General features: G+C 37.2%; 1 protein-coding gene across 1 annotated transcript in view; it reads left to right on the top strand.

Moving 5' to 3' along the window:
- drd2a (dopamine receptor D2a) overlaps positions 1 to 10132 on the top strand; it is a 65114-nt gene extending 54982 nt beyond the window's left edge. The window contains exons 5-8 of the mRNA XM_028465443.1: positions 2064 to 2272; positions 3884 to 3970; positions 5972 to 6350; positions 8956 to 10132. Coding sequence (XP_028321244.1) covers positions 2064 to 2272; positions 3884 to 3970; positions 5972 to 6350; positions 8956 to 9152 — 872 coding nt within the window. The 3' untranslated portion in view covers positions 9153 to 10132. The remainder of the gene's footprint in view (positions 1 to 2063; positions 2273 to 3883; positions 3971 to 5971; positions 6351 to 8955) is intronic.
- Positions 10133 to 24287: the final 14155 nt, after the last annotated feature.

The following is a 24287-nucleotide window of genomic DNA, read 5'->3' as shown; positions in this document are numbered from 1 at the left end:
TTTGAAGGTAACAACTTGTGGTGGGCTGCTTTTCATCCATGCATGTGGACACTTTGAAGCCCTCTTCATCCCTTTCAGTGCTTTGATGTAACATCAATTCAGACTGCACTCACATTTTTTGTGCAGTCAGCAAGTGCCAAAGTTAGTGGCAGAAGCATTAAAGCAAAAATAATGGCAGTCGAGCCAGTTTTATCAAATGTTGTCCCATTAAAGCATAGCAAAAAGGACTGTGTCAGATTTAAAAACATACCAATCATAACTAAGTGATTTGGGAATGTGTTGTGTGGCACAATCTGTCATTTCTTGGACCCAAATATCCCGAGGTGCCGAGCTCTATAAATAGAGATTGTACTCGGATCAGGAAAAGATTGAATTCAATTGCATAGCATAAGACCACATTAATATTCTACACACATTTTAGGTTACTTTAATGTTACATGTTTTCAAAGCATTACATGGGAAACCCTATTGCAATAAATGTTTGATTGCTAATAGCAATAACTGTAAGCTGTTGATAAACAAAATTAATTATGAAGATGTTCATTATGTAAAGTTGATATTGGTCAGCAAAAAAAGTCGATCAATCCCACTATCCTTTATTCAAAGTGGATAGAGATGAACTGTTGTCATAGAAAGGCCGGATGAAAACTTTTTGCTCTTCAATATAGGATGCATTTTCTAAAAGTCTTTGTCATTAATTCTTTAAATTTAGAGTTCAACATTTTAACTAGTCACAAATGTGTGCTTGTGTATGTAGCGGGTATAGAAATTAGTGTCATTAAGACATTATAAGTATTAATAGGCGTAATAAGGCTAAATGAGCTTTAATATTAATTTAAAAGCATTAATAAGCTTATATTAGTGTTAATGAGACTATATAAGTGTTAATAAGATTATATGTAAGCATTAATCAGACTACATATGTGTTAATAGGCATTAATAAGATTCAAAAATCATTGTTCAGACTATAAAAGAGGTAACAAGACTTTCTGAGTGTTAATAATATAAGTATTAATAATACCATATATGTTAATTTGCGTTAATAACACCATATAGGTGTTAATGAGCATAAATATGACTTTCTAAATGTTAATAAGTGTTAATACCTATGCATGAGTGTTAAATTTAGAGTTCAACATTTTAACTTGCCAAAAATGTGTGCTTGTGTATGTAGCGGGTATAGAAATTAGTGTCATTAAGACTATGTAAGTGTTAATAAGCGTAATAAGGCTAAATAAGCTTTAATATGACTTTAAAAGCATTAATTAGCCTATATAAGCTTTAATCAGACTATATATAGTAAGTGTTAGTCACATCACATTTGTGTTAATAAATGTTAAAAAGACTATATAAGTCAATGTAAGTGTTCTAAATGTTATTAAGTGTTAATAGGACTAAATAAGTGTCAATGAGTGCTAGTACAAATATATACGTGTTAATAAGAATATATACAGATTATAAAGAGTGCGTTATTAACTTTAATAACACCATATAACTTTTAATAAGCATTATTAAGACTATAAAAGTGTCACTAGGCGTTAATAAGACTTCTGTATATACGTTTTAACAGGTGTTAATGAGTATCTATGCGTAATAACCTTATATAATTATTAATCAGTATTAAGACTATATCAGTGTTATTATTATAAGAGGATATACTGTATAAGAGGTTTGGATTACTTTTGCAAAGTTGTAAAATACATCTATCCATTTTCCAACCAGCTTGCTTTTTCCAGGGTCGTGGGGAACTTGTAAAAGGTGAGATTAAAAATCTAGCAGTGCCTACACTTCAAAGTAGCCTGAAGTGAGATAAGGCTGCTTTGATCAAGAGCAAAACAACTATGTGAATGACCTTGAAGTTGGTTGACAGTTGAAGTGATTGCCTGTCTGGATTGTGTTATTATTTCAATTGATTAAAGTTGTACAAAAGTTTTTCTTCAAAGGCAAACTTTCCAATTTTACTGTTGAATGTTGTTTTTGATATCAAGGTAGCAAAAAAAAAGGGAACAGAGAAATATTTTTCTAATGGAATGTCTTTGTTCACCCTGTGCTTTTCCCTCCAGCTACACGTGATGAGTCTATGTGTGTCATCGCCAATCCAACCTTTGTGGTGTACTCCTCTATTGTGTCCTTCTACGTTCCTTTTATCATCACTCTGCTGGTTTATGTGCAAATTTATGTGGTCCTGAGGAAGCGCAGGAAACGCGTCAACACAAAGCCAAAGCATCGTGTGTGTCAGCCAGTGGAGGCTGATCTCGTCACTTCATTGAAGGTGAGCTCCTGGAGCAATGTGGCTCTAGTTTATGGCCCTTAACCTTTTATTGGCCTGACTGGGAACTTGAATCATTGCTGTATTGTATCCTAGCTTTTTATCTGTGAGTACTTTTAGGAAAAATACCTTATGTATAAAGTCCTTGTAGTAAGTTTCTGTCTTCTCTACTCGATCATATTTGGGCAGGGGTGAACTGGCCATCTGGCATACTGGGCATCGTCCTGGTAGGCCTTCAAACCAAAGTCTGGTCTGCTACATTTTTGTTTTTGAGTGAGTGGAGGCAAGCATGGACAGGTGACCAAAAATGGTCCAAAAATGGCAAAAACGTGGCAAGAAAATAAATGAAAAGTGACTAAAATGGGCCAAAAGCAGTCAAGGGTGGGTAAAAAAATGGGCAAATAAAGAGGAACCAGGGAACATGTAATGGCAAATAGTAGCTTAAATGGGCAAAATGTGCCATAAAATAGTTAAAAAGGGCAAAAATGTGGAACAAAAAGAGGCAAAATGTAGGGAAAAAAGCAAACAGGTGATATTTATTGGGAAAAAGTTGGCTTATTTGGATGAAAAGTGGCCAAAAATTATTAAAGAAAGCAGAGAAATTTGATAAAAGTGTCAAAAAGAACCTGCAAAAATGGACAAAATAGGAAAAAGAATATAATTAATGGCAAAAGGTAGCTAAAGTCTGAAAAAGGTGTCAGAAGTTTTTGAAAGTTGCACAATGGCCAAAGGAAATAAGTAAAAAGGGGTTAAAAAATGTACCCCATTTTAAGGTTTCTGATGGAATATACATACAAATAGGATAAATAAAAGGCCACATGTTGAGCATCACTGACTTAATAATGGTTCCTACATGTTGTCGCTGATAATGTAGTGGGCTGGTCTGAACTGAAAATGTTAGAGCTGAATTTTTGTCCCAGTCCACCCCTGTATTTGGGTGTTTTATGAGCACAGGAACCATGAAGGAAAAGACACACAAGATACATGATTTTATTCCAAAGCCTGATAAATATTTAATGTAATATAGTTCTATAATTCCATGTAAATTGGAAAGGATCAGCATCACTGAAGGGTTTTTAACCCTAGTTCTTCAAATGTGTTTAGATGTTGGAGAGTAATTTAGATTTTAGTTTACAAGGCAGATTTTATAGACAAGTCCCCATCATGCAACACTATTCATGAGGCCCCTTTGATTTATCTTTTGCTTTCCTGTTTATTGATTTTCCAGACAGAGTGAAATACAGCAAGCTCTGCTCAGTCAAGCCACGCTCTAGATTCAGATTTCCCATCATGATTTAGGGGTTGTCATGGTCACTTAAGAACAATCTAAGAAATTATTTACACACTGGCTACAAAATCAAGTCCTATCTCAGTTGTGTCTGAATCACAGTCTGAAGTTATCACTGTGTTGCTGTCAGGCTGATAGATATGCAGTAGCTCTCTAAGCCATGAAAGCGGCGAATCTGATTGTTGTGAAAAAGCCTTTCTGTGCCAGAGCTCCATGTAGCCTGGTTTGACTCTGAAGGCACTGGGACCAGAGCTGTTCTGCGTAGACAGCTGTTTAGATGCATGTTCTGACACTGAACCCGCTGACACAGCGTTTTTTTGTTTCAGGACAAATGTACTCATCCAGAAGATGTGAGGTTGTGCACCATGATTGTTAAATCAAATGGGAGTTTCCCTGTCAACAAGAAGAAAGTGGTTTGTCTTTATTACATTTTTTGTAATAGTGCCACTTCAATCAATGTACAGTATATTATGTTCTATATTAGCATCTCTATTTGGTCTCTTTTTACAGTCTACAGTTATATTGAAGAAAGAAAACTATGCTATGTTATTTTTTTAGATAAAGAATAGTATTTTTTTTCCAGGCAACTATCAGTCAAGTCTTTGGTTCAAGGTTGCAAAGAAAAAATAAAGTTTAAGAAATGAATTTTTATTAAATTCTTATGTTTGCACTAAATATCGAAACTACACATTCTCCCTTATTCAAGATGTGCATTAGCTGTATTAGCTAGATGGAATTTTTAAAGTAATGTCCCATGTAGACTGAGCAATATTGAAATTTTGATATAAAAATGAAAAAGTAAATTAAAAATTAAAAAAATAAAAATAAAGAAATTTTGATATAACATTTTTTCCACCCTTATCCATGATTCGAGACACAAGAAAATAGCAGTCATAGTGTATAAAGGCTTGACTGCATTTCTCACTCATCTGCATTGGATTTGGGCTAAAACGATATACACGTTATCTGTAAAAATGTTATTGTAGCCATTTGATTGAAAAATAAAATAAAGAAGGAATTTTCATATCCTTAATAATGTTACTAGTGCAGTGACCATTATGTATTGCTATAGAAAAGTGGGAGGTTAAGTAGCTTTTTCATGGACAGCCAAATGAGGTTGTGTTTGAAGGTGGGACGTCACAGACATTTCAGTTTGTTTTAAAATATGTAGAGTGATAACTATTGTGTTTTCATATGTTTTGGCTTTTAGCAAGGACACTGTAGGGAGTTGAACCCCATCTATTCCGATTCCAGTTTGTTGTCCTCACGGAGCCGAATCTCCTTAGACCGGAATAGACTCTGTTGTGGATTACTGACACTAAACAAGTCCAAACTGTCAGTTTAGATGCAAACAGAATTTGTAAAGCATTAATTAAATAATTTGTTAATGGTATAATTGCAGTCCAAACAAATCAGACATCGCACATTCTTGAAACAAGCGGCAGCCATGTTGAAACTCTCAGGTCAGTCTGATCCTGATCTGCAGACATATTTGAGGAACACACACAGATGGGTAGATTCCTTGCATTTTATAGGAGGTAGGACTGATGACATCATCACTGTGGAACTTCTATGAAAATTCTGTAGAATTTTGACATCATCACTGTAGAGGTAGCATGACATCCCTGAGTCTGTCGACTCAGGAGGTGGGGCGTGGGGGTGCAGCGTCCAAACAAATAAGACGTTGCACACCCTTGAACCGAGCAGCAGCCATGTTGAAACTCTCAGGTCAGTCTGATCCTGATCCGCAGAGATATTTGAGGAACACACACATACAGACAGAGATTTCTTGCTTTTATAGAGAGCCGACGTAACCTACGGTAGTTTTAAAACCAGTAAATTACCAATACCTTTGCTTGAGAAAGATTCTGTATAAATTGCTGTGATTTTTATTTTTTTATTTTATAATAATAATAGATTCACTGAATATTAATATTTTGCAGTCCACCACCATCTGATTTCTCTTGTTTTAAATAATAGGTAATGGTTACTATCTCTGCAGTTCTCTCTTCACTCCCAGTAGTTCAATTTAGTCTGAAAGGTATAAATAATTTTTTAATTATGTCTTACTCATAAGCCATAGGTATACAGTATGACAAACCTCATTTCCAGCATTTAACCTGGTAGCCCACACATTGTGTGTAGTAATTAATTATAATCACAAAGCATTTAGTGCGCTTTGTTATCTTTTAATTCTGGGTGACATTAGAGGAGCAGCACATTGTTTTAAGATGGAGGACCCTTGTGCTAACAGTATTTTTAGAGCAGTAAAAATGCTGAATAGTAAATGCTACAATACTTGCAGTGTGACTTATAACAATTCCCCTTCAACACTCAGTGGTGTCGAGAAAACCGATGTATTTAACAAATGGTTGTTTAATTTTATGTTTTTTCTGCTCTTCTGAATTGCTTAGATATTCATTAAAGAGGTCATGAATGATGGGGGAGATCTTGAGCTCGATGAGCTGAACAGTGGCAGCAGCCAAAAGCAGCAGACACCTTGCACACTGGGAGACACTCCAGCAACCAGTCACCAGCAACTGATGCCCAGTAGGGCCGACAATAGCCCCATCTTTACTCCAGCTTCACGCCCCGAAGAGGGTCAAAAAACAGAGAAGAACGGAGAGCCCACCAAGGAAAACCTTGGAGATCCACCACCTATTGTGGCTAAAGCCTTCCAGACTCAGGCTTTGCCTAATGGGAAAACTCAGACCTCGGTGAAAACCATGAGCAAGAGGAAGATATCCCAGCAGAAGGAGAAGAAGGCCACTCAAATGTTAGCCATTGTTCTAGGTAATGTGGTTCACGTATTTCTTTTATTTTTAAGCTCTTGTTTCTTTATCAATTGGTGTTTGTGATTTGTACCAGACACACAGGTCCTCATTTATCAACCTTGCGTGAAAACGGGTGCAAATCTGAGTGCACGTTGTGTTGTACGACAGGACCAACGTGGGACTTATGAAACATTGGTATCTGACCAATCCCAGCGCACAAATGACGGGGTGATAATTAATGCGGTGGCTGAATTTGATCGACATTAACATGTTGCGCCCTCAAATATTCCAGGTTTGGAGGCCCCGCCCACTAAGGTCAAACACATTGGCGTTTCTAAGAAAAAAATCAGCATCCTCACAGCTGTGGTGAAGAAAAACAAAGATGTGCGTTTCGGTAGTGTAAAAACTGGAACTTAAGGAGCTAATTTTAAACGCTTTGTGGAAGAGAATAACGGAGGTACGGAACAGCGTTTCCATATTGGAGCAGACTTATGCTGAGGGTTGAATTAAATTATCAAAAACTGCAAATGATGGTTTAAATGAAATGTTACTCATCCACAGCCTAAAAGCGTAAATCCCTGCTATTTCATCAAAATAATTCTTTACATTTAGACGAGTCAGGCTGGTGAGTGTGAGCCCGTGCAACCCAAAACCCCCCACTGGGTGAATCTAGGCGCTCCTGCCAGGTAGCAGAGTTCATCGATGGGTTCATTGAAGGAAAACCAAAAAAGTATAGGTTTCAGTAAAAATGTGGGCTTTTTAAAATAGATTTTATTTTGTTTTAATAATCTGTTTTAATTTGTTCTGAAAGTGTGTCTTATGTTTAAATGACCCCTGAGGCTTTTTTAATACTTTATTTTCAGAGTCAGTCAGATTTTGTTTAGCTTTTCTGTATGTGAATTCCATTCCCTTACAGTTCGGTCACAGGCTCAATTTTCTGCCATTTGTTCCTCATTTGTTTTGTCGAGCATTTTCTGTTTTCAAGACGCTTTGATGTCGTCCTTGGTCTACCAATATGCTCGCCTTTTACAACCTCCCCATGTTGTTTGTCCAGATCTTAGACACAGCTGACTGTGAGCGACTAACATATTTTGCAACATTCCGTGATGATTTACCTTCTTTAAGAAGTTTGATAATCCTCTGACATTTCTCGTGTTGGAGCCAGGATTCATGTCACTCTGCTTTGTGCAACAACTCTCCAAGGTGTGAGAACTCCTTTTTAACTGCAGACTAATGAGCAGATTTATTCTGATGCAGGTGTGTTAGTTTTGGAAATGGAAACTTACAGGGTGATTCCATAATTTCCCTAAGAACTGAGTGATTCCATAGTTTTTTTTCCTTCTGCTTGATCTAAGAAAGCAATTGTTATTGACCGCCATATTTTTTTATTGTTGATTTCTTTTAGTGTTTCTTAAAGCCAGAACATTTCCATTTTAAATGACTTCAGTTTTGTGGCATGTCTGTAATCTACTTATTTTCTACAAAATGGAACAACTGAATGAACATTCTCCAAGACTGGTGATTCCATCATTTTGCCAGGGGTTGTATTTGTGGCTGTCTTCAATATTATGCTTACATATTTACCAGCATCTCTGTGGAAAATCCTACTTCAAAACTAACATGGAGCTTTGCCTTTTCCTTTATTGCATGAAGTTTAAAAAAAATGAAAAGCTGGATTTGGCCACACATGTAAATTCGACTAGAGCATTACATGAGCATTTTCTATTTTCACAGCAGAGCTGTGTACATTTATGTTTGGAACAATTGCTAACCATTCCCTCCCAGTGAGACCAATGCACAAAAAGCTTAAACAGAACAAGAAGAACATTACAAAGTACAAGTGTTGCAAACTCAATTAATGCTGAAGCAACAGCAACACAAATTATTGCACAAAATGAGTTTTACACTTTAATAGTACATGCCATAAAAAAAACTAACCGTAAAAAAAACTACCGTAGAAAAAGTTATTGCAGATATAGTTAGAAAACAGTGTGTGAAGAAACAGAGCTGAGAGATATTTTAGCAAGGCAAGGGAAATGTATACTCAAGGCAATTTAGTAAACATCAAACATTTAAAAAAATAACAGTGGCATAAGTAGTAGAGAAAAGTACTTCTTTTAACTTACATGCTGCAGTATTTTTTCCACTTCTTCGCATCATAACAACTCAAAGCAACATCACCATGTTTGCTGTGAACTCTGGGCTCCACTTTCTGACCTGTGTCCATAGATCTGAGAAACCTGCTGGGTTCATACCTGACTAATACTGATGGATTCTGGACCATTCACAGATTCACAGTCTTTTCTGAGGCTGACTGAGAAACTGGACTAATGTGTTCTGACCTCTTTGTTCTGGTTAAGACCTGAGCTGTAGATGTTTGATGTTCTTTTGAAGGGTTCCTGCTAGAAATTAAAGCAGCTTTCACTCTGGAAATGTTCTTTTGCTCAGAACGATTGAAGAAGTAATCCTTATATAGTTTTTATTTTTCCACAAAAGTGCCAGGAATATGTATGTAAATATATTTCTGTTTATCCCTCGTATCACCAATCGACAACATGCCATAAGATCCCCTCTTTACATGTTTTATTCCCTCACTGTATACATTTTCTCTTGTTTTTCCTCAGGAGTTTTCATCATTTGCTGGCTGCCGTTTTTCATCACGCACATCTTGAACACCCACTGCACCAAATGCAAGGTTCCCGCAGAAATGTATAATGCTTTCACTTGGCTGGGCTATGTAAATAGTGCTGTTAATCCCATCATATACACTACCTTCAATGTTGAATTCAGAAAGGCATTTATCAAAATCTTACACTGTTAAGCTGCAGCATGACTGACCAGACTGAGGCTTCTGGTAAATACCTCACCTTGTAAAGGAAAATGCACCACGAAAAAGGTACTGCAACTGGATTCAACTGACAGTAAACGGACCAATGTCTTACAGGAAGGCACGTCGGTTCTATATGTGAATTGTTTGTGGAGTCTTGTTCTCCGAATCACTGAATGTAAAACAAGAAATGTCTGTAAAAATGCCCTGTTTTTTTTGAAAAAAAAAGTAAAGTTGTTCTTTAAGATAATTGTGCTTGTCATGTAAGAAAACATCTGTGTATACAAGACATTTGCAAACATGGTATTTATTGTGTTTTTCAGCTAAACAAGGATTTAAAATCAGTGTTCCTTTTGTATTGCAGTGTTAAAACTGAGACATAAGGTCTTGCTAATGTTTTGGATTTTTTTCTTTATTTTATGGAATGTGTGCTATATACAATGGTTTTCATTGAAAAAAATGCTGTATAATGAGGCAATGCAAATGTTTGCAATTTTATAAATTGTAATTATTATTAGTATTATTATTATTTTATCATAGCTTCAATTAACAATTTACCTGTAATTATGCCTGCAATGAAAATGTGATGCATGCTCCACCACTCCTCTATTTGACTTTTCAAGAAATGTATATTTCTCATAAAAGTGCAAAACATCTCAATAAATAAAGTTAAGATATATTGTTAAGTGCCACATGCATATCAGTGTCCACTGTGTATTTTACAAGTACATAAACTGACGCGTGATGATTCTGCAGCTTCACTCCTAAACACTAAACTCATCTGCGGTTTGAGTAATGTTGTTTACTGGGAGAAGTATCCATGAGATGAACATTACCGCAGTGGAGGAGTTGCTCCACAGCAGACTAATGAGCTGTGTGTGGACTCCAGACTTCCAGGTGCCCCTGAAGCTGCACTCCAGGGTTTTACAGAGTAACAATGAGGTGGACTTAGAGAAAGGGAATTTGGACTTTAACAATGCAAGATGGTGTTTTTTTGTTTGAGTAAAAAAAAAAAAAAAAATCAAGTACCTCACAGAACATCATAATAAATATTAAATGATTATTCCACGTGTAAATCACACAAAAAACAAAAAAGTCTTTTTTTTTAATAAAAGATTTATTGAATAAATGTGCTTTGTTCCCGTTAGATCAAGGCTGTCAAATTTATTTTAGTTCAGGGGCCAAACACGGAGCAGTTTGATCTCAAGTGGGCCACAGATTTTATGCAGGAAAATTAGTATTTTCAACATTATTGTGTCCTACTTTGCACTTCTACGTGTACACAAATGACAAAATATGTGAGAAACCTACAATAGCAATAAGCAATGTATCAGTCCCAACAGGATATTCACTTTAAATTTCCTAGATTTTGTGACCAACTTCTATTTAATTAAGAGAAATAGTATGTCAGATATAGAGGAAAATTTAAGAATTTTGTGAGAATTTTGAGTTTTTTTCAACTGTCACGTTAAAAATGACTCCAGTCAGGAGTTTTATTTACACAACAATTCATGTTTTTTCTGTCATTTTTACTTTCTCCTGCGGGCCGAATTGGATGCTCCTAATTTGGCCCCCCAGCCATGAGTTTGACATATGTGAGTTAAGTGGAAACTTAACCCCTCGCAGAAACATCTAACTAACTTAGATGTGTGAGGATGACATTTTGATGGTGATGCTGAAAAATAGGGCTCACTTTTGACTAAGATTGTTGAACTGAAATGTGATGCAAGGATGTTTATCAGATTATTGTTTTTTAAGTTCATTGAGATTTATTATACAACACATATATGAGCTAGTTTGTTACATCTGTGCTCAATTGGTAAAGCATCCTTTCTCTGTTCATTTTTGTTGGGGAAAATTTGGCATAAATTGGCATAAAAAAAATGGCATAAGAGCTATGGTTTCCCACCAACAGGGATTGTGTGTGAGATAAAGACAAATTAAATAAGAATAAAAAGCTTTGTATCTTTTGTATGCCTTAAAGGTGCAGTCTGCAACTCTTATATAAGTGACTTTTTCTCTTATTTGCTAAAGCTGTCACTACGTAAGGATAGCTTTACATGAAACTAGTAGTTTGTGTGAAAAAAACAGACTCATTGAGTCCCCCCTGCTGCTCCTGCAGCCTTTGGCAGATTGCCAGAATGCACTGTGACCGAGCAAAAAGAACCAATCAGAGCCAAAGGATTGTGTTTGATGGACTGTCTGACAGCTGTTACTCACAGACCCCGCCCCTTTCCCGCAGCTAGAGCGTTGTCTTTTTTACAGTGTATGGTCTGGAGGAGTAGAAGATGGAATTGGTGACTTTTCTGCTTGAAAGGTAATTACTGCTGCTTGATTTACATTATGTTTGATTTGTACTTGTTACACTAGAACTCTGTGGTGCATGTGTTGTTTGTGGGTGCACGCAGCAGCCTCCGTGTGGGTTGCTGTAAGTGACACTGTGTTGTTGCTGTTGCTGAGGTGTGTGCACATTGAGAGAGAGAAGCGCTGCAGTAATATGCTTTTAACAGTGCATGTTATATTACTGTGATGTTGCTGTCGGACTAACCTTAGCTTGTTAACTCCTCTGAGGGAGGGACTTTGGAAAGTTTGGAGGCAGGGCAAGAGAGCAGCAGGGAGGGAGGGATCCGAGAGTTCCAGAATGCACCTTTAACATGTACTTGAAAGGGCTCTTTGCATTATGGTCTTTTAATAAAATACAAAACAACAAGGAAGGAAAAAAAGCCCCACATATTTAGGGGAGGCAAATTGATTACGAAAACTATACAGGGCATAAAAACACTACATGTTCAGGTCATCTTAACTTAAATAATCAGCAAAGCTTTAGTTTCCAGGAGGCACCTTATACCAGAGGCCCATTGCACTAAAGTTCAATCATCCAGGATAAATGACTGAGCTGGGTTTAATAAATCCAAAACAAAAGCATCCAGGCTGTACAAAGACCAAGCCAGGCTGAGCAGACACAGATTCATCAAACCAGGTGAAACCAATCCTTGATCAGTGCTTGCACGCGGCTTCCTCGAATCGCCGCCGCCATTGATCACAGATTCACCGGTTCACCATTGCAACCAGAGTGCCAAACTTTTCTCTATCGATAGCAGAAATCTTCATGGAAGCTCACAAGGAAGTAAAATACCAAATCAACAAGGCCAGAGTTAGAAAACCAGGAGAGAAAGAGTGGCCAAGTATTGGAGATCGTCTGAATGTGTGAGTAATGCACAAATCCACACTAACTGCTCCGCTGAAAGCATCATAATTCCAATCCCAATAGTTCATTCCCATCTCCCAAAACATATCTGTACTCTGATTATGAATCAGTTCACATTGTAAGTTAAATTGACTGCAGATGTGGGTGAAATTGTGTAAATGTAACTCCATCAGACTGTAGAACTCTGATAAATAGATCAGCTCACTGGCTTTAATGAATTTCTCTTTGGGATAAATAAAGTATATCTTATCTTATGATTGCTTCTCTGCTCTCTCACACACACACACACACGCACACACACACACACACACACACACACAATAATAATCACTTTTTACATCATGACTGTGTCAGAATGTTACTGTATTTCTAAGGTTGTGATGATGAGATTTTGTATTGACAGTCTCTGCTGTGTTACTGGGGGACAGGCACCATACACGGACCCCCAGCAATCAGAGCAGGTTACAATCATGGCCATGGTTCCAAATGACCTTTGACCTCCTGGAGGTACACTTTCCCTGTCCTCACAAGTTAAGAGTCAACTCGCACAAAGACTGGGACGATCCTGCCATCTTCCCTAATGACGATAATGGTTGACTGGTCAGGGGCCAATAAGTTCAATTATTTTAGTTAACATGCATGCTTTCATCCATCCATTCATTTTCCAACCCGCTTGCTTCTTTTTCCAGGGCCTGTTGGGGTTTGTTGGTGCCTATCTCTAGCTTTATTTGGGTGCTGGGGTGTACTTCCTGGACAGGGTGGCAGTCCATTGCAGTGCAACATACACACAGACAGACAATCACCCAAACTCCCATTTACTCCTACAGACAATTTAGAGACTGCAATCAACCCAACAGTCATGTATTCAGTAGAAACATGCAAACTCCACACAGAGAGGACCCAAGTGTTTTATCCAGGGCTTGAACCCAGGACCTTCTTGCCGTGAGGCAGAAGTGCTAACCACTGCACCAAGGGTGTAATTATTTTAAAGTTATATGGCCTCTTATGATGATTGTGTTGTGTACTGTTGGAGGGAGGCTACTGCATCCATTCTTCTGTTCATTTGTTGCGTGTGGATTTGTCCTCCACATATTTCAGCGTGAAAACATGTGGGTTGTGTTGTATACAGACCATTGGATGTGTGTTTATTCTTTTGTGTTGTATAGTATGATTGTATATCTTGAATAGTCACTGTGTGACTTCATTTTTGAAAGGAACTGATGGTTTACCTGCTTTGATTTATCCATATTCAATAAAGGAACATCATGTTACTCTTTTATATGTACTTTTATATGGGATGTGTATTTTATATTTAATCTAGGGGAAACTGTAAATTGTGATCACAGATGTTTAAATAATGACAGTGGGTCACATTGAATGTGATAATGTGTAGAAGGCAGTGGAATAACTGACTAGTGACTAGTGAGATAAGGGATGAGATTAAATACATCCCAGTCACTCTAGAGCAGGCAAACTACACATAAAAAATCTCCATGGTAACTTATGTATCAAAACATGCCACTTTCCTCTATCACGCGTTTCTACAACCAAGTGCTGGATAAATTGAGCCTGGAGAACCAAGTTATCTCAGCTACTTCTTCTTTTTTCTTGGTTATTGGCGTATTGCAACCAACTCGAATAGGTGCATATCGCCACATGTTATATTTCATTACATTACTTTAAAGCTCTTCCTGTTGCAGCACAAGAAGCAGCCCCAGACAATCCATTCCATATCCCAGCTTAATCCCTTATCCTACTTTTATACAGTTGGGTTACCCCAGGTAAGCAGTGGCGGTTCTGACACGAAATACTCCCTGGGCGTGCAACCTCAATAACGGTGTTTTGTACACAACTACACACTCCAACTACAAATCAACCCAAAAACACAACTTAAATTAAGTTTTACTTTTTTAGTGCTTTGTTGAAACTAAAAACATACCCGTCTTGCCTCGGTGAGGACAAAGTCATGAATCATGTCGTCATATGTTAGTTTTTCACCCATGGTGTGGCTTATGCTTATCACTGCCAAACTGCTTGCCATTTATTATTATTTAGCCAAAAACCTTTTGTTTAAATGGATAATAGTTAAATAAATAAATACAGTAATACTGTGGACACATTTATGACTATTTATCTGATTATTTGTTAAATATTAATTACATTTATTGCAAAATTGTAAAGAAGAAAATAACAAAACTATTTATTTATTTGTGGGTTTGATTTGACAATTTGATGAAGCCCATGTGGGAATTGATCACTAGTTAAAATGGTCCCCACCTATCACATAACACTGGTCGAAAGCTTGTCGAAAGGAGATTCACGTAACCCTATCCATCACCAGAAAGAGGCCATAGAAACAACTGCGTTCAGGAGAAATATGAAACAGACGCTGCACAGACTGAGAAAAAAAAGCCTTAAAAGATAAAGAGACGTTTTTTAGTTTCAGGAATGTCCCTCATTCCACTTCTCGTTATTGACTCCGTTTAACCGTTTTCTGTCAACATTTTACAGTGTTGTTCGTTAAAGCAACATTTAAAGCAGATTTTAAGTGAATATCTGCAGCAGATACCAGAGCACACTTTCACACTTGCAGCAGTGCAAGTAATGATTTTTTTTTTTTTTTCCTTGTGCCGCCCCCTAGAGATTGCCGCCCTGGGTGGCTGCCCATGTTGCCCATATCAAAACCTGCCACTGCAGGTATGATATTAATGTCAGAGATGATGCTGCTTGAGTTAGTTAAGTTGTGGCTAAAATCATTGAGCTTGACAGCCTACTTTTCTATGCTAATGCTAAATGCCAGCTAACTCATAACTTAAAATGTTGCAGTAACATTTGTCATACTTGGAGGTAGGACAGGCAGTCCTCCCTGGGTTGCCCTCAGTGTTTAATTTGTCTTTATATCTGTCACGTCATCTATGTTGTCATTGTTTTTGGTGTTTCGAGTGTTGCCAAACATCAACTAAAAAAGGGAATCATAGTGTTTGAACACACCTCTCTGCATCCTGTATTGAACGAATAAGGGAATGTTGTAGTGACCTCTGCAGACATGACTATTGACAGTATTCACCATGACATGGAAACGTTGGTTTTCAGTGTTCAAGGTCTGATGTAAACAGTGCGGTCCCTTTAAGGACCGGTATGGAGAGACTTACTGCTGTTTTTATGTTAATAAACGAGTCACACGTTTTGTGCTCAAAGTGAGAAGTTGACGTTTTCGTTACTAATTACAACTTCCACAATGTCCCGTATTTGACAATCAGAAACAGACTATAAAAAGTCAATGAGATTTTAAGAGGTTGGCAGTTTATAAAATAATTGACAGTAAATCTATTCTCAACTCAGGAAACACCTTACACATTCTATAACTCCCTTTATGAGGAGCACTACATCAATGCAAATTTGAAATTAAGTTGATGAAGTTACATTGCACTGCCTGTAAATTGATTGGGTTGACCTTTGGGCAACAGGGAGTGTTGCTGTGCTGCTTCTATACCAGCCATTTTACTCTCAGGGGGAAATGATGAATGACTTTTGATATTTTTGTTCAAAACCAAATCAAAACTTACATTGTTCACATCATTCACACATAAATAAAAGTACCGGTATGTTCAGAGACTGCATCATTGCCAAGTCATAAAACAAAGTAATCGCATTAAGCCGGCATGAATGGCGAAAACCATCCCCCGTATATTACAGTTTCTGTATTCTGTACTGTTATTAACAATTCCCAACACATCAGTTCTGTAATAGAATGAAACTGGTGCTTCTCATAGTAATTCATCACCTGTGCTTGGTGCTACAGATGCCGGAGGCATTCTATATGTTGAGGATGTGGAGCAACAACCTATTTTTGTTAATATATCATATACCAGGTCAGAAGAGATGACCTCTTATTTTTTTTAATCGCACACGTGATTTGTCTGTCAGTGCCTGATCCTTTCATGTGCTTGATCTTTTCAGATCCTTTCAACAAATGCACGTAGACTACGTCACTTCCTTCACTCACCATCTTTACAACAGAGCTCCTGGGATGTGATATTTGAATGTAAACCGACCATACAATGTTTGTTAAGTATTTTAATTGTACACATGCAAATATGTAGCTGTTTTGTGGTGTTTTTAATTGTTAATTTTCCAAAAAAAAAAAAAAGAAAGGCAAAAAGGAAAACCGCAAGACAATATGATATTGTTTAAAGAGAGCTTTCGTATTCTGTTTAGAGCTTTACTGTTTGTTGTTTGTTTTTCTTTTTCTTTTCTTACTTCATTCTACCGGTAATTGCCTTCCTTAGTTGTTTTTTTTTTTTTTTTTTAACCTGATCTACGATATCCCTGGATCGCTTCAGGCAGTGTCTGTTGTGATGTATTGGTGACACAGCTGAATGGATATAGAGCATCTCTTTGGACATTTGATCTTATATGCCCCCTGGCAAACTTGATCAAAGCTATGTTTTTTTTGCAGAGAAGATAGTGTGCAAGATTTAAAAAAATAACACAACCAAGGGTTCATATTATTACCTTATATAGCACGTTCCCTCTTTCAGTGGATAAAAATGGTTATATCATTATATTTTGCCCATTGTTAGCATTTGACATCCAGGTCTTTCCATCAGATCGACTGGCACATTATTATACATAATGCATGTGTATTTTTTCGAGTTTAATAAGGGTCACCCAATGTCCTATGACACACAAATGTGCAATGTTGTCATTAAAACACATTATATCCATTGGAGAAGAATCCATCACCAAACATGTCTTAAGCATGCTGCGTCTGTCTTACAAATGGCTTATAAAACATAATAAACAGATGTAACAGTTGAAAATATGTATGACATCTGCTAATGCAGATTAGTGTTGCATAAACCTCCAAACACATGATTTCTTTGGCTACAGAGCAAGAGAGAAAAAAAAAAGATTATTTCAATTCAGTGTATACATCCATCCATCATAACTTCTGAAAAGTGCATCAGAAAAGGGTTAGATTAGAAAGTAAGGCAAGGCAAGGCAAATGTATTTGTATAGTGTATTTCATACACAAGGCAACTCAATGTGCTTTACATGATCAAAAAGTGCAACAGAGAGAACATCCAACAGCTTAAAATCAATAAGAACATTAAAGTCTGCAAAAAAAAACCATTTAAAATCATCAGTAAAATAAAAATCGTCAGTAAAATCATTTAAAATCATCAACAAACACATTACACCAACAAATGACTAAAAGAGAGCCTCTAACTTTATTTTTATATTTAAAAATGTGAACATTTTTAAAAATGTAAAAAAGAGCTGACTTCTTTACTGTGAGCTCTGGGCTCCACTATCTGACCTGTGTCCATAGATCTGAGAGACCTGCTGGGTTCATACCTGACCAACATCTCACTGATGTATTCTACACCAAACCCATTCACGGATTTATACACCAGCAGCAGAACTTTAAAAAGTCTATTCTGAGGCTGCCTGGGAGCCAGTGTAAAGGAGCATTCTGAACCAGCTGTAGCTGTTTGATGCTCTTTTGGGGGATTCCTGACGGAAGACCATTACGATAGTTCAGTCTGCAGGAGATAAAAGCATGGACCATTTTCTCCTGATCTTTCTGTGTCATTAAACATTTCACTCTGGAGATGTTCTTTAGTTGATAGAAGCTGTTTTTGTAATAGATTTCATCTGACTATTGAATGTAAGATCTGAGTCAATCAGAACACCAAGGTTTTTGACTTGGTCTTTAGCTTTTAGAGATCGAGACTCAAGATACTTGCTGACAGCTGTAATCTTTTCCTTGTTACCAAAGACAATCACCTCCATATTGTCATGGTTTAGTTGAAGGAAGTTTTCAGTCATCCAGCAGTTTACTTTTTCTAAGCATTCACACAAAACCTCTATGGGACCATAGTCATCTGGGTTCAGTGATAGATATAGTTGTGTGTCATCTGCGTAGCTCTGATAATCAACCTTACAATTCTGTAAAATGTGTCCTAGAGGAAGCATATAAACAAAAGGGGTCCAAGAACAGAGCCCTGAGGAACCCCACAGGACATTGGTAATCTGCAGATTCAAAGTTTCCAAAGTAGTATATTATTTGAGCATGCATGTGTGAAAATGTTTGGTTTTGATCCTTTTTTTAGCATTGATTACATTTTTAATATTATTAGAATGTTAAGCAAGGTCCCAGGGAAGCCATTTCAAGGATTGTGGATATACTGAAATGCACCATTATCCACAAAACACACTATAGAAATCCAGAAAACCCTTCCTGTCACGTGTCTTAATACCACTTCACTTGTAATTCATGATGTTACAAGTGATTTTATTGATTATTCCGTGAGGAATATTAAAGGCGATGTCAATAACAAAACTGAAAACTCCAAAGTCTGCTGAGCACGAAGGAAGAAGCAGCAGATTGGAAAAAAGGTCTCTGAGGAAGCTTCATTCTTCATTTTCTTTCGTTCCCCTCTTCAGTCTCCACTGGATTTATTCCCTGATCCCCATGCACACTCTCTAACCCTTGAAGGAAAATATATTCATAATCCAATGGGATCTCTTTGTTTAAATGAAGTGAAAAGTTTATTTAAAGAAAAAGTTCACAGAGGTACAGTTCAAGCAATTATTTGGTTATATCTCCTGCCTATTCAAGCATGACGAAGAAGCATAATTAACAGAATTATGATCATGTTCTCCCCTAATTAAAGTCTTCTCTGACCAGTCAAACAAAACTTTGATTATAATTACTGCTTGCCTATCAAGTGATCAGTATTCAATCACTACTCAGCTCACACCACATGTTTAGTGAGCCACAAAGCAGTAATGTAGAAATACCAGTGAGAGAATTAACCACTCAACCTTATAACTTAGAGATATTCTTGCTCATTATCTCACAATAAGAGAAAAATTTCAATTTTACACATTTGTTGTTCACAGGGTCAGGAGGGAAAAATAAAACATGTGAAAATTGTAATAATTAATTATTGCGTACGTCAGTATGAGAGGATTGGTATATTGGACTAAAGGGGACATAATGGTGACTTTAAAATCCTTCATTCTTGGAATACTTAAGCAAATCTTGTACACCAGCAGAACATTTTAATCAACAATTATGCACACAAACACACAACTTTGATTATAATTGAGGCTACACTGTAACATGCCCTATGACTTGTAGTTTTAGCATGAAGAATCATTCATTGAACCTCAGTTCGGGTCATTTGCACAGAAAAATAATTTTCACATACATACATGAAAATATTAAATTACAGCTTGGAATCTTCGGTCTGACCTGGGAGTTTAATTCAAGAAGTGCAACCAAGTGTTATGTTCCTGACCTTCCTTAACCTCTCCAGACTCAGAAAGCAGCAGCTGCAGCCACCTTTTAATATTCATTATATAATGAAGAAGCCAAAAGAGATGCTGAAATGTATTGTAGTGCAGTGCATGTACTGTTACTTTCATTTGGACAGAGTTACTGTTACTGTTGGTATGGATTCTCTGCTACGAATTTTTTTTGTTTTTTGTTTTAAATAAAACAATTTTCTCCTGGAATATTTTTAAATACCCACGATTGTTCAGGTTTATACAATGGTAGGGGAAAAAACTGTGTTTTGTAAGTCGTGCAAGTCCAATGAATAGCTTAAAATGGTACAAAGGTAAGTACTGAACAGCCAGAGGTTAGAAAAAAGGTTTGGTTACCCAAAACGTAAACATAATGTAAATTTCAGAGTTTTAAAAATCGGCCTATTTCAGGGAACACGAAGTAGGGTTTACAATTTAAAGCTGTTCTGCAGCAATGAAGGTTGAATCAGCCTTGAAAGCTTGTGCTACTAATTTCTCCAGGTGTTCCAACTTTTTTTGGTTACTTCCAACCCCCTCTGTCTGCATAAAACCAGTGTTGGGACACAATGTGGTACCAGACCCTTATAAGTGTCAGGGCCAAAATTGTTAGTTATGTTTATTAACATATTTACTCATAGACCTTATTCTTTTATAGGCTTTAAGTTGAGACTTTTCATTTCTGCTGTCTCATGTTTTCTGCTCTCTTCTCGAGGCCAGCTTCCCAAAACACATTTTATCTCTCAGACATGGAGGCATCACACAGTCACATGCTTACACACACTCACATAGTCACACATACACACCCCATACACATCCATTCACACACACAAACACATAAACGCACACACCTCCACTCACATAGCAATCAGCAGATACCAAGAGAACTGGCTGTTTTGACTCAAGAAGAAACTGTCTTTTTTCTTCACCCTCTGTCCTCACCTCCTCCCTTTCTCTCTCTATCTTTATCTCCCGGGGGGGGAGGAGGGAGGGGGGACTGAGGGGGGATATACGTGGGGAGTTAGAACTGTGTTTCACTCTGCCTTCGAACGTCCGGCCGGACGGTCACTAATTTTTGTTCCACTTTGTTCCATCTTTGTACTTTTTTTACTTAGTTTTATAATAAACCTTTTTTATAAAATCATCAATGCTTCGCCTGGACTCCATCACTCAACCAGAGCAATAAATCATGTCTCCAAATGAGGTCAACCGCAAAATTTGCCGTAACATAAGCATCAGGTGAACAATATTGTTCATGATTTCCATCAGTTCTTTTTCAACTCAAACTGCTTATTTGCTCTCTGCTTTCATTTCAGAGTTGCGTAGACACAATAAACTGAAAAAATGTGGTGTTCTAAAACTTTTTACCGGTTGTGTATATAAAGATATATATGCATTTAAAACAGGAGGAGTAAGATATGCCCATTCTAGTCTTTAATTTGAATAACATATTGTATGATGATTTTATGTGATTCCACTTAGAATGAACAAAACACATATGACAGTGGTTTGCCAAAAATGAAGAGACGAACAAAGGCATCCAATACTCCGGAAGAAAACACCTTTCACAACAATTTCAACCTTTCCTCCTTTCCAACCTGTTCTGTCCACTCCACCTTAGGTCAGATGTAGGTGTAGTTCTGCATCTAAACACTAAGGGAGCACCAGCATGAGTGTTGGCTCTAAGCTCCTCATGCTCCAACCTGGTGGGTAATCAGTCACACCTTTGTTTAGACACACAGACAATGCAGTGGAGGAGCTCAGGGTTGTTGTTGGTTTTCAACCTGCTGCTGCTGCTACAAACCTAAAACAAAACTGAATAAATGGTTAAAAGCTGAGTTGGCCTCACGTCTCACCTGTGCTCCATCCATGTCCTTTCAAGCTGGGCAAGCTTGACAGACAGTATGAGTTATCCACAGCTGTGCAAACCACCTTTGGAGTAAATTAGCATGTTAGTGACATGAAGAAGCAATGAATAGCTTGTAAGCAATTTGTTTTATACAGAAAAGCTTCCGTAACATTTGGTAAAACATGCCTTAACTCATTGACTGCCATTGACTTCTATAGACGTCATTTGGTTTAGTAATGTTGACTGCCAATGACGTCTATAGACGTCATTTGTGTTTTTCAGTGGGAACGGGTGCAGTAATGCCTAAAAGCAACTTCCATGTAAAGATCTTACTTGTAGACAATATTTTATTGAGTCAGCAGGTGGCAACAGTGCTCTTTGGATGCACGATCACAGGTAGCAGAAGTAGAAACCGCAGCTACTTCCTTTGATCTGACCATGATCTCAGACGAGGGTAGGACGATGGCAACGAGAGCAGGAGAAGATCGAGAGAGAATGGCAAAATGCGGAAAATCAGATCAGGAAAAACAGAGGCAACGTATACTTGAACAGGTTTTGGTTAGCGGTGGTTCTCGTAGGAAGAGTGTTAGAGGAGATGATGGTGATGATGGTAGAGTAGGAGTATCAAGGACGCAGACAGGTTGTTCCACCTAAAAAAGCTGTCTACAAGCATGCTAAGGATGCTAACGCCACCGACAGAGATGCTGGTTGCAGGTAAAAATGATTTTTTTTTTCCCATCAAAAGCCCTTTCTCAGTGTTGTTTTTACTGTTTTATAGAAGGAAAACACTGTTCAGATATTTGAGGTGTCACTGAAGCAAAAAATATTACCGTCAAAGTCACTGTTCTGCTTGATATGTTTCTTTTTACAAAAAGCTTGTTTTCTCTGTTTTTTGGTCAGAAACAGCTGTTTTTGGTGAAACCAGCCTAGGTTTTACTACTGATAACTAAAGAACGGAAAAAGGTGGAAACACGATTTTTTTATCCCGATAAAAAAAGAGAGTCTCATCTTTCTTTTGGTGGTTTCTATGCTTACATAACCAATGCACACAAAATTATGTGGGTCTTGAAAAATCAGTGAAAATCATCTAAAACAATATGGGGTTGGCTGCTCTGAAAATGGCCGGCAGTGAATGCGAACTTCTTCAAAATTAGTTCTTTGTATATTCAGTTTAATAATAAGCATATGTCATACATACAGCCAAGACACATACACCAAAATAGATTGTTATATCCCAGAGGAGCAGATGTATACATTTGTCACCCACACTGTGTTTTTACTTGGGAAGTGCCTATCGCTAATCTACTAGCAGTAGACCGTATTGTGGCGATCGATGCGGAGGAACGAGACACTGACTACTGATTACTTTTCACACACACCCAAACCTGCAGGTGGTGCTATTTATAATTAAGCTTCTATACATGCACAGTGTGCAGAGTCACTGCTGCGCACACAGACCTGACACACGGTGCAAACACAACGCACCTTCTTCATTACATAACATGAAGACACAACTTATATTTAACAGCCACTTCAGAACATGGCTAAACAAAGTGCACAATTCCACTCTAAAGTGCTAAAACAGAACACCACTGTGCACTCCCACAATCCTTTGCAGACGGCTTCCCCTCTATGGCTGCCACAGTATGATACTGTTACAGGTCAGATAGTGGTGATAGTAGAACATGGCAATACTGCTTTTAGTTGTTTTGCTGCAAAGAAGAGGAACAAACTGCCAGCAGAGCTGAAGTCAGTATCCAATAAGAACATTTTTAAATAAGTTAAAAGCACTCTTTTTCTCTACTGCGTATGATTGAGAGGGAGATTTTTGGTCATGTGTTTGTTAATGATTTTAAGTGATTTTACTGCTGATTTTAAATGTTTTTTTTTCTGCTGATTTTAATGTTCTCATTGATTTTTAAGCTGTTGAATGTTTTCTGTTGCACTTTTTGATCATGTAAAGCACATTGAGTTGCATTGTGTATGAAATGTGCTATACAAATACATTTGCCTTGCCTTGCCTTGCCTTACTATGAATAAGTCATTTTTTTTTAATAAATTAGTTTAATTGAGACACCCACAACCCAAAGGAGAACATGCAGCAAAAACATTTAAAATAATGTGTTTGTTAGAGTTTCTGCTGAACAGCTTAAAGCCATGGGAAACTAACAATTATCATTCACTGTACTGGTTTTAATTTCAAAAGAAGAAAAAAATATCTCTCTTCTCGGCTCTTAACTGAGATAATTACCACTTCAAATTTAGCATCAGGCACATGATCATCTCACTTTTTCCCCAGCAGTACAACTGGAAAGAAGATTATATTTGATAATGAAACATCTGCTTGTGCCCGTCCATGCTTTCTAAATAGCTACTGAAAAGAATCATTAAATTCATCACTGCCAATCAACAGGAATAAAACTCTTAGTAGAAATACATTCAGAACAATGCCATTAGATGGGTGTTGCTCATAGTATTCTAATGATTATAAAATTAGCCATGAATCCCACACTATAATAAAACAACTTCCTGAATCAGAATGACAATTTTAAATGCATTTAATAACATTGATATGAAAACACATTATTTTAACAGAATGAACACTCAACATGGAAAATTGTCATTCTGATGTGTAGGAAAGTATATTGCATCGAATACAGCCATGCCTGCTACAAATGGTGAGTGTTCACCTTTTGCAGAAGAAGCCTGCGGGAGTTTAAAGTTGTCCTGGAGTTGGTGTAAGACTAAAATATAC

This window comes from Gouania willdenowi, chromosome 13 (assembly GCF_900634775.1).
Source record: "Gouania willdenowi chromosome 13, fGouWil2.1, whole genome shotgun sequence".
NCBI classification, from domain to species: domain Eukaryota; kingdom Metazoa; phylum Chordata; class Actinopteri; order Blenniiformes; family Gobiesocidae; genus Gouania; species Gouania willdenowi.
Note: the sequence above shows the minus strand (reverse complement) of the source record. Positions and strands in the feature narration are given on the sequence as shown.